Consider the following 12,900-nt stretch of genomic DNA (forward strand, 5'->3'; position numbering starts at 1 on the left):
AAGCACAGTCATGTCATGCCTTATTTCTTGATATTTTTCAAGAAAAATGGGTTCAGTAATTTATTGAAGTGCAAACAAATACAGTACATGAGGCAATAACAGAGTTTGTTCACTTCTAACAAGCTTAAATCAGTATTTTGTGCGACTACCTTTATTCTCCAACACACTCCGAGCTCTCTCGGGCAGCTTTCTTGTTCATTTTTTAAGTAGACTTCAGAAATAGTTCTCCAGACTTCTTGAAAGACATTCAAAGCTCTTCGTTGGAAGTTTGCTGCCTTTATTTCTGTTCTCTAGCAGGAGGATCCCACACTACTTTAATAATGTTGAGGCCCAGGCTCTGGGGAGGCCAATCCATGGCTGGTGGTTTCACTGTGTGTTTTTCTATCCAGCTACACTTTTACGGCATTGGCAGTGTGTTCGGGCTCATTGTCATGCTGTTGTTAATTAGTTGGTTTCACATGGAATTGCATTGTGGATCAAAATGTGATGGCCTCACACCATGACAAAGCCTGCTCTGTGTTTTACAGATTGCTATAGACACTTGCATCCCATCAGATCTGCTGTTACTGATTTCCAGTCCAGTTTTTCTGCCATTTGGCTCTCAGCCTTAGCTCAAAAAACCAAAACAAATGCACATATGGACAAATTGACATTTATTGAGATGCATCTTGTTCGTCACGTGCTCGTTGCATTCTCCTGATGCTTGAACACACAATGAACAGCAGGACCACAAGAAGGCCAGCACCAACACCAGACAGGATGTATACGATCACCTGAAACACTAAGGAAGAGAGGGTGCGAGATTCTATTTAAAGAGTGTCATTCATACTCTTTCATGTAATGATTCTAGTTTGGTGTATTGCTGGATTTACTTTTTTCCCGTTTCATGCAGGGGTCTTTCTCGGCTTCAGTGTTATTCTGGACCAGCTGCAGTGGCCCTAAAGAGACCAGTTGAAGCTGGTGGGGTTGAGATGCGGCCTCTCTTCTCGGCCTCTCCCCCTCAGATGCTTGTGGGAGGACACAGGACAGATTTTTAAAAATTCCAAAAATAAACAGCACATTAAGTGTACTGTGGTATACTCACAAATGAAGGTACAACGCTGCGCACAGTCAACGTCATTCGTGCAGATTTCCACCCAACAATAGAAGTACATCTGAGTGAGAGAAAACACATAGCCAGGTCTGTAGGGGAAAAAAAACAAAACACTGCGTTGCTGAAATATTATAATCTGATGAAACATACTTCCTCTGGACTTGGATGGCCTGTGCTGGGGTCCAAGAAAGCAAAGGTCTTGACATCAAACCTCCTGACTTGTGAGTGAGATGTGGTCTTCCCCTGTTTGTCCACAGGGACAGAGCTTCTCATATTATCCTGAGGATTTGGACATCTGTACAAAAGGGACAAAACTGTGCTGTTATATTTTTAATTTTTTTTTTTTTTTTTTTTTTTAATTGAGGGGTGGGGGTTAATAACGTACCCATCATAGAGAAGTGTCCACACAGAGTGTCTTGACCCAGGATAAGCAAAGCAGTCTCGCACTCGCAGGGAAAGTGTGGGATCTGGAGATGGCTGCACGATGGAAATCTCCACATTCACAGCTTCACGAAGGGGCAAAGTCAGCGGAAGCTGTTCCTCGGGAATAAAGGATGTAAAGGATGCATCTGCAGCAACAAACATACACATCACCAGCTGTGATTTGCATACAGAGTGCCTTTTCATTCCATTTTAGTACCTGTGGCTATTCTCATTTGCACTCCGATGGACCCCAGTGCAATGACAGGTGGTGGATTAGTCACCGCATACAAAGACCGCAGTTCTGCTGCACGCTTCAGATCAGAGGAGTCGTATTCACACTGGACCTGAAGACTAAAAACCCCAAAACATTCATCACCACCAGTACTGTCTTCTAGAAGAAGATGTATCCATCTCCATACCTAAATTGAGAATTTTTCCCATCATTTCCTGTATGTAGCTCCACCACTTCCACCTCGTAGATCACCACATCTCCATTTGCCTAAAAGCCGGAGAGATTTAAAAAAAAAAAAAAAAATTAAAAAAAAAAAGGTTTAAGAAAAGAAGATGACGTGAAAATTCATGGTGGACCACAGAAACATCTAAATGAAAGCTTGTGCTCAATGCTGTGACTGGCTTTGTGTAACTGTGCAAAAATATTAGGATGATACCCCAATCTTAATATTAGATATAATATTTACCTTCCTCTTTGCACCGCAGTCTGAGACTCCTATCTTGAAGACAGCAGTATCTGGGGTTGTGACAACAGGGTGACAGTGCGGCCGATCCTTTACAATGAGGCTGCTGGGATCAATGGGCGTGTGTGCATCTGCAGAATTTACTGAGAACACAAAGTGTCCGTCCAGAGAGCAGGCTGGATGGAGTCAAACAGGATAATGTTGCATAGTTGTTTTTTGAGTAAAACACAAATTAAAAAACCCAAAAACAAACCCTGTTTTGTCCTCATCTCTGCATAATTGTCTTTATAACTACATAATGTTGAATACTATATTAGCATGTATTGAAAGCTCTGCTGCTAACTATAGATGTCATTTTACTGCTCATCAGTGCCAAACATTATTGGTAGTGCTTGGTACCTGGTACTCTGTAGTACCAAACATATTTACGGTGGTAACAAGACTGCATTTTGTTATGAAGGCCATGCATATACTGGCAGGAGGTCTGTCCACAGTCAAAATACATAAACCTCTGATTAGGTATCCATTTCTGATTTCCCTTAAGCCCCCCACACGACTGGTTATTAAGGGGTTAAGAGTCCTAGAAGCAGCCCTGCTTGTTTAGAGGAAAGGTTGGAGGGGAAAATACAAATCTTACCATTGAGTGTGTAGTAGCAGGCTGAATCACGAGCATCATAGCAGCAGCCCAGTTTGTAGCAGACATCACTGGAAACCCTTTGGTGGCCACAGTCCACTCGAAGAGCTCTTTCAATGTCACAGTTTCCAGGGAATGCTGGAGAAGAGTTCTGTTTTTAAATGTCTTAGATCGTCACTGTGAACTGTGCAGACTCCTACCCAGTATTGGTAATTACAAGAACAACAAGACAACACTCTAAACTTGGCTCCTGGGGGAAATTGTGCCAGGGTGACTTTTGACTGATGAAAAGGGAGAGCTGATTTTAGGTATACAGGACACAACTGGGTCAGTGAGTTTGTCAAGCTCAATCAGCTGTCTCCACTCACGTGTTGGGCGAGGCTGGGTCCTCTCACTTCTTGTCTTTATCAGGGGACAGCTGATGTTGACCCTGATCCATCGATCCTCTCCTGCCAGCTGGACCTGCAGCGGGATGACGACTTTGCTGCCCTGAGGATGAAAGGTTATTGCAGCGTGGCTGTCAAGAAGTGACATACATGCAGATTGTAAACTAATTTTTACCTCCATTGGTTTCAATCATTAAAACTTAATAGTAAATATACTATAGTTGCATCATTTTTGGCCCTACTTGGCAATCCCATACATTTCCTTCATGTAAACTCTGCAGCAGGAATCACACCTCAACATGGACAAAGCAGCTATCATATCTGCTGAAAAACGAGAGGCTCTGGTTCTTCACTCTAGCCACTTGCACTCCACAGGTCTTCTCATACTGAGGCACTGGGACTGTGGCCCCTGTCACGTCTAAGGAAACAAAGCACACACACACACACGGTCTGAGATCAATGCAAAAGATGAGGATCAATTAAATGAACCAGGCATCTTCCTCACATCCCGCTGCCCTATACCTCACCTCTGGCGTACACATTGTTTTTCACCAGAGGACCAAACACAGCTCTGATGCCTCGGAGAGAGCAGGTGACTCGCGGCATGGCGAGCTGTTTCCTCTGCTCGAGTGTTTTCTTCCTGTGATCGGGGGAAAGGCAGACGCAGCGCCGAGCCATGACGGTGAAAAGTAAAAGAGTCGCGCAAATCTTTATAAAACGATAATTCATCTCGCTATAGTTTGCAAACTTAACAGCAGAAACACCCAGCCCTATCTAAGGCGCTGGAGACGGTCACGTGACAGCTGTTAATTAGTGTTAATTAATTTAAAGCTATGGCGTTCCTCGGGCTCGGGGACCAGTGCAGTGGAGAGAGTTAAAGGGTGTCGCAGACCTGCTCAGCGTCACCCGCCTGCGCGCACCGAGAGCTACAGAAGCTGACGTGCACGCGGCCACAGAATAAAGCCGGTAATTAATAAAAAAGGTCAACGTTTAAATATTAAATATCACACTGAGCGCATGCACGGCCAACTCTATCCTAAGGGGGCCATTAAATGAAAGCATTGCATAACTCGCTGGCCTCACCCCCCTCTCGCTCTCCCCATGGCAAAGCTTGTACCCACCCCAGTTATTATATAAGCAGTCTTAAACCTTTACTCACTGCCATCAGAACACCCACTCATCCTGTCAGAATTGCAAGGAAATGCCCATTTTGTTGCTCTATTCCAGCTGTGTTTGCTTTGAAAACATTTTGCTTTGCAATAAATGACCTGATTTTCTGTGCAGGCTTAAATGAAGTTAGTTATCTTAATCCAGACCTAGCTGGACTCCAGCACAGTGCAGCGTTCAAGCTAATTTTAATTTAGCTAAACCTTAATTATCCCATTCAAAGGCTACAGTATAGAAAGTGTAGTACATAGAATCAGGGAGAGATCTCGGCAGTTGCTATAATGATGTTGCCTGCGTGGATATGGTTGTCGTTTTTTCTATTTCCCTTATTGTCAACAAGTTTATATACACCGGGAGAAACAGATATATAGCCAATACAAAAGGGGGCAAATAGAACAACAGCAAAAGAGAAACTGGGAAATAGTCGGTTACACTCTATGCATAGTTTTGTATAAATAACCTAATTTTTGTAAATTATTTTTTAATAATTTGCAGGATAAATGTTGTAACTGTAACATTTACTATATTAAAGTAAAAATGTAAAATACCTGGTTAAAAAAACAGTACTTCTGATTGCATTGCACGTCTACTTCATTGTATTTTGGATGGAAATATAACAGAACATAAAAGCTTGAATTACTTACGCACATTTTGATGTTAAACTGCGTATTAATACAGAGGATTATGCCTTAAATAGCAGCAGTACTTCATGTAGTAATATATCTATATGAGGGAGCAGGGCAGCTCACGAGTTTCTCCATCTGTGCTTTCCCTTGTATAATATCCCGGAAACACCCATCATAATATGTAACTATATTATTTCAAATTATCAATAAAATGATGAACAGTTGGCTTGATTCACTTGTTTGTATATGTAACATTCAAACAATAGCTAATTATTAACTCTGTAATATTATTCTATTTTATCTACAGAATTCCTACATTAAATTACACTAAAAAGTAAAAGGTGTGGAAAAATAGGTGAATTAAAAACTACACGTTAGCAAAAAACCAAAAACCAAAGCACCCCCCCCCCCTCCCCGATGAGCTAGCAAAGAATTAGTAAATGATAACGGATAGGAACAACAACAAAAACCAAACCAACAAAACAAAACAAGACAAATAAAAAAACAAACAAACAAAAAAACCCAGTGGATTTTCAGAGATAAAACTAAACGGATACGAACAAATCCAGTCTGGAAATTAACTGAAACTAAGTAAGAAAATAAATAATTAAATAAATAAATAAAGGAATTTCTTAGTAAAGGAATTAATAAATAAAATAAGATAAAATATATTAAAACTTGACGGAAAAAGACTGTGATAACTTGGAATCAAATTATTCATTTCATCGTCAAATTTATTTGATTATTTATAATTTACATTATTAGAAAAAAAATGTTACACCTATCCAAAACGGATGGGTGGCGGGGAAAATACGTTGGGAATAACAATCCAGCGTAAACACACTTTTATTCAGAAACCATTCTGAATATTTCTAACTTTTACTGGGATCGTGTGAGACACTTCTTCTGTTTGATCGTGTGGATATTGTTTACCGTCCCACGGCAGGTCACGAGTTGTCAGACGGCGTGGTGACGTAAGGCTCGTGACGTTTCTGGGTGATTCCCGTCAGGCTGATAGACTGGCTTTAGCATTAAGCATAGGCAACAGGAGAGCGTAGGACGGCTCGTAAACATGGCTTTGAATCGAAATCATACGCATAACGGCAACGTGTTGATAAACAACGGAGAGAGGTGAGGGTATTACCTAGTGTCAGGGTGTTTAATTGTATTAACTAGCTAACTGTCGCCTCTGTTTTCGGCTTGTTTACCTTTTACTTTCCAATGCGTAGTCAACTCAATGCTATCCAACTGCTAGCCTCCAGCTAGCTGGCCTAGGTAATGTTAGCATTAGCTGTTTTATTGTTTACTGTATATTTCAGGGCGTTGTGTATTTTGTGTGCTCTTTTAACGGCGAGACATTTAATGGCCTTACTTTAAAATCGTTGCATAATGTGGTTTAAGCAAGATGGCTCTAAGGTGCGTTAGCGGACTATCCAAACAGGAAGTTTTGGCAGCATTTTTTGTCAGGATGTTGAAATCTTGTAAAACACAAATGTCTTCCCATTGCATGTTTCGTAAAGCAATTTTTTTTCTAGCTGCTGCGAAATACAATTCCTACATGTTAGCATACTTTTTAGCTCCTTTATAGTTACTGTAAGCAGTGACCTAATTTTCATTTGCCTCATCTTTATCCAGTGTTTTAAGGGAGTGCAAGAATGTGGAGCTGTCATTCAGTGATGTCACCTGCAAGACAGATCTGCTGAAGGGGACCAAGAAGGGCACGGTGTACCTCACACCATACAGGGTACTACCCAAATTATCAATAAACAAAAGATTCCTGTGATGTTTACGGCTGCTTTTCATGTGCTCATGTATCCTTATGTAACTCATCTTTTTGCCTCATCTCTTGTTCACCGGCTCAGTTGGTGTTTGTATCCAGTAACACCAAGGACTGCCTGGGTTCAGCCATGTTCCCCTATTACCTGATGAAGGGCTGCAGCATTGAGCAGCCAGTCTTTGCAGCCAACTACATTAAAGGGACAGTGTCTGCTGAGCCCGGTGGTAGGAAGCCTTTTGCTTTTACACTTAGTCACTATCATTTGATTGTCTGTCTCTAAAACAATCTCATATGAACCCATATTAGTGAAAACTGTGGTGTATTAGTTTCAGAACTTTACTTTGCTTAAAAAAGGCAGCTTTCTGTATTTGCTCTAAAGGGAATTGACTTTTTAATCAGGTGGCTGGGAGGGTCAGGCACATTTCAAGATGTCATTCCCCAGTGGAGGAGCCATAGAGTTGGGGCAGCACCTCTTCAAACTGGCCACAAATGGTTCGTATGCCATTTTAATTCAGTACCTTTTCTTTATAACCAGGAAACACGTGTTAAGGTAGCTAAACCCTTTACCAAAGTAGCAGTCCTACTATATTAAAAACATGGTACAGTTGCAGTAAAAAAACAAAAACTTTAAAGATTAAATGCTTTATAGAAATAAAGGACATTACGATACAGATAACTCTGTGTCTTCTGGAGTCTTTGGAAAGTCACTTTTATTCTTTCTGTGCTCCAGCTTCTCGTGGCGCTCCGGTGCAGAATGGAGCTGCTGCCTACGGTTACCCTTCACCTGGTATGATGAATGGCTATGGCCCACCTCCACCTGCTCCTCAGGGCTATCCCTACCCACCACCTCCCCAGCAGAATGGCTTCTACCAGGGGCCTCCCCCTGCTGCTGGGAACATGCCCTACTCTTATCCACCACCTGCTGCTGCAGGTACACAGTCTCGCTGTCTGTAGGTCTATTTTTAAATGTCTGATTCAACTGAAGACCGGTGGCAACATAGGTAGGGATTTTTAAAATCTAGCTTATAGTCAGTGCAGTTGTAACTCCAGGTTCTGCATTTTATTTTGTAGATTTCTTTCACTTTCTTTTTTCCTTTCTTCCTCATAATCAATAAAAGTGCTTATAGTTTGTAGCCTTGTTTTCTTGCATTTGTATGTAAGCGCACTTTTTTTTTTTTTTGCCTCTTTGCACATAAGTTAAAAATGTGCACCCTCGAGGCGCAAATAATGCTGTCCCTCTCTCTCTGTCAGTGTCCTGTTTTTTTTCTTTCTCTTTTTTATTGTGTAAATAATTGTACAAACAGGCTGCAACCCCCTGTGACCTTCAAACTGCATCTTTAAAAAAAAAAAAAAATTCTGTTGGCCATCTGTGTTCCAGGAATGTACCCATCTGGTTTTGACTACATGGCCCCTCCTCCCCCGTACCCTGGGCCACCACAAAACTGGGTTGCACCCTCTCAGAACTGGACAGCACCACCACCACAACCACCTCCAGGTCTGTTTCTCTCACTCTCCTTTTTTCACTCACTCCCTATTTTTTTTTTTTTTTTTTTTTTTTTCTTCCTCTGTGCCACTGCACTTGTCAGATCGGATCTGTCTGCCTCAACATGAATCATTTCAAAGCACGCCATTAAAAAAGAAAAAAGGGGAGTGCTGATGTCTCCTTCTCTACAGATAAAAATGTCAAGGAATAAAACAGTCTTCTCGCCCTCATGTTGTTGTTTTTCTAGCAACTTTGGGGGATTTTCGGTTAAAAACAGCATCACCTTCTGTGCATCAGTCTGTGCTTCATCACCTTGTGCCAATAGATTTTTCTAGGTTTGAGGATCTTAGAAGTTTTCAGTTGCGCTTCATGTGACTACTAAAGCATTCTTCTGTGCATCTTTTCTCATTACAGTGTTAGGAACTGTTCTAGAGTATGTTCTGCGGTCATTACTCAGTCTTCATCTCCCTGTTTTTTGCCATTTTATGCACAGGTAACGCCAAGGCGGCTGAAGCAGCGGGCAGCGCATATTACAATCCCAGCAATCCACACAATGTCTACATGCCCATGGTAAGCTGCTTTGGATGTCTTTACCTCAGCAACATGTGACTTCTTCTTTAATGGCATTTTAATCATATTAAATCGTCTTCTGGGTTTGCGTGCAGGAGCGACCTCCACCATATGCACCTTCTTCAAACTTCCCTGAAAAGAAAAACAACTGAAACGTGGGCAACGTCACTTCCAAGACACTCCTCTCTCGCATCCTCTGTATCCTAAATAAATTCTAAAGTGAGGTTTTTCTTTTTTCTTTTTGTAGACTGCAATAAGGTAATGCAATTAATATAGGGGTTAAAAAGATGTCAATTAAAATTTCCCAATGAGAGATTGTTTTTGTTATTTTTTTGGGAAGGACTATAAATGGAACAGCTAATGACGTTTTAGTGTTTTCCATATTACATCAAGTCATTTAAATGGTGGACAAATTGTAAAACAACAGTTGGGATTCATTTTTTTCTGTCTGATTCTTCAGCACCTACGCAGGGACTCGTGCAGTGTCCCAGCTGGAATGGGGGGGGAGGATTTGGAGAATGTATTTTTAAAGACAGATTTGTTACCAAAACATTTTGTAGCAGTTTATTGATTGCAGTTCATGTAATTATTAATAATATCAGCTTCTACTAAGAACAGTTATGTATGATTGCAAGTGCATTGTGTTTCCCCATTATAGCTTTGTAGTCATTTCCCACATAAAAAAACCAGAACTGTGTTCATTTATGTTCAGCGACACAATAACTGACTGATTCTCATACTATGGCTCGCACAGACTGGTGACCAGTATGATCCTGTACTCAGTCTAAGTAACTTCATTCATGGTATGACCTTAAACTCCCAGTTCTAATTGAGTATCTTTACAGGGTGGTTATCAAAAAGAGTTGCGTAATGTTCAAAAAGCTGTGCAGAAAGATTTCTTATGAAACGAGTCTGTGTATGTGCAATATTTCAGCCTTGCATAACGGCGTTACAGGTCACCTGCGGGGTTATCTGAATGACCTTGTGCTGTACTCTGAGCTTCTGTTGTGTTGCTGTATGCAGAGCCAAGCTGAAACCAGAGCTCTTCTCCTTCAGTAATTAACCTAGTGTGAGGTTACAGGTTACACTGATTTATTAAGGCTCACCAGTATTTTGCCTGCAGGTGAAGCTTCTGAGTGCAGACTGTTATCCCTGATTCTGCTCAGTGTGCATCATTTAGCACCCGTTTGAAGGTCTTTTTGCGCATAGTTGTGGTGGTTAGAGGGTTTGTTTGTTTTTTTCTTTTAGGTAGATTTAATCAAATGCCTGTATATTAACATCTCTTTTCTTATTCTTTTTGCTGAATTTGTCAAAAATCTAATAAATGTCAATTATTAAATTTCCCCCGTTTTTGTCTTCAGTCATTTTTAAACCGTCAGTTATTTATGCCATGTTTATGTCATAGATCTTAAATCAAATAGAGCCTCAGACAAACAAAAATAAATTTTACAGAGTATAATTTTTTTTTACAGGGAGTGCAGAATTATTAGGCAAATGAGTATATTGTCCACATCATGCTCTTCATGCATGTTGTCTTACTCCAAGCTGTATAGGCTCGAAAGCCTACTACCAATTAAGCAGATTAGGTGATGTGCATCTCTGTAATGAGAAGGGGTGTGGTCTAATGACATCAACACCCTATATCAGGTGTGCATAATTATTAGGCAACGTCCTTTCCTTTGGCAAAATGGGTCAAAAGAAGGACTTGACAGGCTCAGAAAAGTCAAAAATAGTGAGATGTCTTGCAGAGGGATGCAGCAGTCTCAAAATTGCAAAGCTTCTGAAGCGTGATCATCGAACAATCAAGTGTTTCATTCAAAATAGTCAACAGGGTCGCAAGAAGCGTGTGGAAAAACCAAGGCGCAAAATAACTGCCCATGAACTGAGAAAAGTCAAGCGTGCAGCTGCCAAGATGCCACTTGCCACCAGTTTGGCCATATTTCAGAGCTGCAACATCACTGGAGTGCCCAAAAGCACAATGTGTGCAATACTCAGACACATGGCCAAGGTAAGAAAGGCTGAAAGACGACCACCACTGAACAAGACACACAAGCTGAAACGTCAAGACTGGGCCAAGAAATATCTCAAGACTGGTTTTTCTAAGGTTTTATGGACTGATGAAATGAGAGTGGAGTCTTGATGGGCCAGATGGATGGGCCCGTGGCTGGATTGGTAAAGGGCAGAGAGCTCCAGTCTGACTCAGACGCCAGCAAGGTGGAGGTGGAGTACTGGTTTGGGCTGGTATCATCAAAGATGAGCTTGTGGGGCCTTTTCGGGTTGAGGATGGAGTCAAGCTCAACTCCCAGTCCTACTGCCAGTTTCTGGAAGACACCTTCTTCAAGCAGTGGTACAGGAAGAAGTCTGCATCCTTCAAGAAAAACATGATTTTCATGCAGGACAATGCTCCATCACACGCGTCCAAGTACTCCACAGCGTGGCTGGCAAGAAAGGGTATAAAAGAAGAAAATCTAATGACATGGCCATCCTTGTTCACCTGATCTGAACCCCATTGAGAACCTGTGGTCCATCATCAAATGTGAGATTTACAAGGAGGGAAAACAGTACACCTCTCTGAACAGTGTCTGGGAGGCTGTGGTTGCTGCTGCACGCAATGTTGATGGTGAACAGATCAAAACACTGACAGAATCCATGGATGGCAGGCTTTTGAGTGTCCTTGCAAAGAAAGGTGGCTATATTGGTCGCTGATTTGTTTTTGTTTTGTTTTTGAATGTCAGAAATGTATATTTGTGAATGTGGAGATGTTATATTGGTTTCACTGGTAAAAATAAATAATTGAAATGGGTATATATTTGTTTTTTGTTAAGTTGCCTAATAATTATGCACAGTAATAGTCACCTGCACACACAGATATCCCCCTAAAATAGCTAAAACTAAAAACAAACTAAAAACTACTTCCAAAAACATTCAGCTTTGATATTAATGAGTTTTTTGGGTTCATTGAGAACATGGTTGTTGTTCAATAATAAGATTATTCCTCAAAAATACAACTTGCCTAATAATTCTGCACTCCCTGTATTTAACATACAGTTAAGCCAGAATGCAGAAGCAGTATGTAAAAACCTGCGTGTGAACACACCTTACTGCTTCCATTTAATAGCTATAGTGCTGCTAATCAACTGGATTTGATTAACTTATAATCAGCAAGTTTGTGTTTGATAAAAAACCAAACGCAGCATATTAGCAAAAACACTTCATACCAACCGTCAAACGTGGTGGTGGAGGTGCCATGGTTTGGGCTTGTTTTACGGCCACAGACCTGGGCACCTTACAGTCACTGAGTCGACCACCAACTCTAGTCTAAGGAGCTTGGAAAGCAAAGCGTCTGGACTTCTTTGAGTTGCTTGAAGACGTTTCACCTCTCATCCGAGAAGCTTCTTCAGGTCCTTTGTCCCTCTTTGGGGGGAAACTCCCACTGGGTTTAAATCTGGGACTCTCCACCATTGACCCTTAGAACTGAAGACTGAAGAAGCTTCTCGGATGAGAGGTGAAACGTCTTCAAGCAACTCAAAGAAGTCCACACGCTTTGCTTTCCAAGCTCCTTAGACTACGATGACCTGGATGACTGAGAACCTTCGCAGACACACCAACTCTGTAAAGTATCCTAAAGTCAATTGTGACTCCGTCTGTCCGACAGCTAAAGCTTGGCCCAAACCAGGTCATTCAACAGAGTGATGATCCCAAGCACATCAGCAAATCTACAACAGAAAGGCTGAAAAAGAAAAGCAGTGGCCGAGTCAAGGCTAGCCTTTATTGAAAAGCTGTGTTGGGACCTCAGTTGTGCATAAAGAAATGCCCACCAAGCAACATAGTGATGTGAGACTGATGAAGTCACACAGTGTTGCTGGTCTTCTTAGGAAGTTGTTCCCTCACCCTTTGACTCTTACAAATAATGGAATGATGGACAATAAGAATAATCCACACTCTAATTAAATAATATATTTATTAGATTATTAAACACTGTCAAATCTGAACAATATGGTCAGTTTTATCACAGAATCACACTGTACACATAACACAGTTTAAAT

General features: G+C 41.2%; 2 protein-coding genes across 2 annotated transcripts; one reads left to right on the top strand and one right to left on the bottom strand.

Moving 5' to 3' along the window:
• Positions 1–491: 491 nt before the first annotated feature.
• On the bottom strand, positions 492–4,039 carry LOC120742509 (zona pellucida sperm-binding protein 4-like). The gene is made up of 12 exons (XM_040045850.1): positions 3,759–4,039; positions 3,525–3,649; positions 3,214–3,334; positions 2,849–2,983; positions 2,215–2,387; positions 1,936–2,015; positions 1,734–1,867; positions 1,479–1,662; positions 1,244–1,388; positions 1,085–1,154; positions 873–1,007; positions 492–781 (listed from the first exon to the last, which is right to left on the bottom strand). The coding sequence occupies exons 1-12, from the start codon at positions 3,958–3,960 to the stop codon at positions 654–656; spliced, it is 1,632 nt and encodes a 543-aa protein (XP_039901784.1). The 5' UTR covers positions 3,961–4,039; the 3' UTR covers positions 492–653.
• A 1,975-nt stretch (positions 4,040–6,014) lies between these two features.
• wbp2nl (WBP2 N-terminal like) lies at positions 6,015–10,197 on the top strand. The gene is made up of 8 exons (XM_040045927.1): positions 6,015–6,155; positions 6,660–6,768; positions 6,887–7,025; positions 7,201–7,293; positions 7,532–7,732; positions 8,180–8,296; positions 8,778–8,854; positions 8,950–10,197. The coding sequence occupies exons 1-8, from the start codon at positions 6,097–6,099 to the stop codon at positions 9,004–9,006; spliced, it is 852 nt and encodes a 283-aa protein (XP_039901861.1). The 5' UTR covers positions 6,015–6,096; the 3' UTR covers positions 9,007–10,197.
• The last annotated feature ends 2,703 nt before the right edge of the window (positions 10,198–12,900 follow it).

This window comes from Simochromis diagramma, unplaced genomic scaffold, assembly GCF_900408965.1.
Source record: "Simochromis diagramma unplaced genomic scaffold, fSimDia1.1 OVJJ01000150.1, whole genome shotgun sequence".
Lineage (NCBI taxonomy): Eukaryota > Metazoa > Chordata > Actinopteri > Cichliformes > Cichlidae > Simochromis > Simochromis diagramma.

Bases quoted from the DNA above. Each gene is read 5' to 3' on its own strand.
- LOC120742509 (XM_040045850.1), bottom strand. From the start codon at position 3,960: ATGAATTATCGTTTTATAAAGATTTGCGCGACTCTTTTACTTTTCACC. The intron at 3,650-3,758 runs GTGAGGTATAGG...TTGTTTCCTTAG, and splicing joins AAACAATGTGTACGCCAGAG to ACGTGACAGGGGCCACAGTC. The intron at 2,016-2,214 runs GTAAATATTATA...TCCGGCTTTTAG, and splicing joins ACTGCGGTGCAAAGAGGAAG to GCAAATGGAGATGTGGTGAT.
- wbp2nl (XM_040045927.1), top strand. From the start codon at position 6,097: ATGGCTTTGAATCGAAATCATACGCATAACGGCAACGTGTTGATAAAC. The intron at 7,026-7,200 runs GTAGGAAGCCTT...CTTTTTAATCAG, and splicing joins AGTGTCTGCTGAGCCCGGTG to GTGGCTGGGAGGGTCAGGCA. The intron at 7,733-8,179 runs GTACACAGTCTC...TCTGTGTTCCAG, and splicing joins TCCACCACCTGCTGCTGCAG to GAATGTACCCATCTGGTTTT.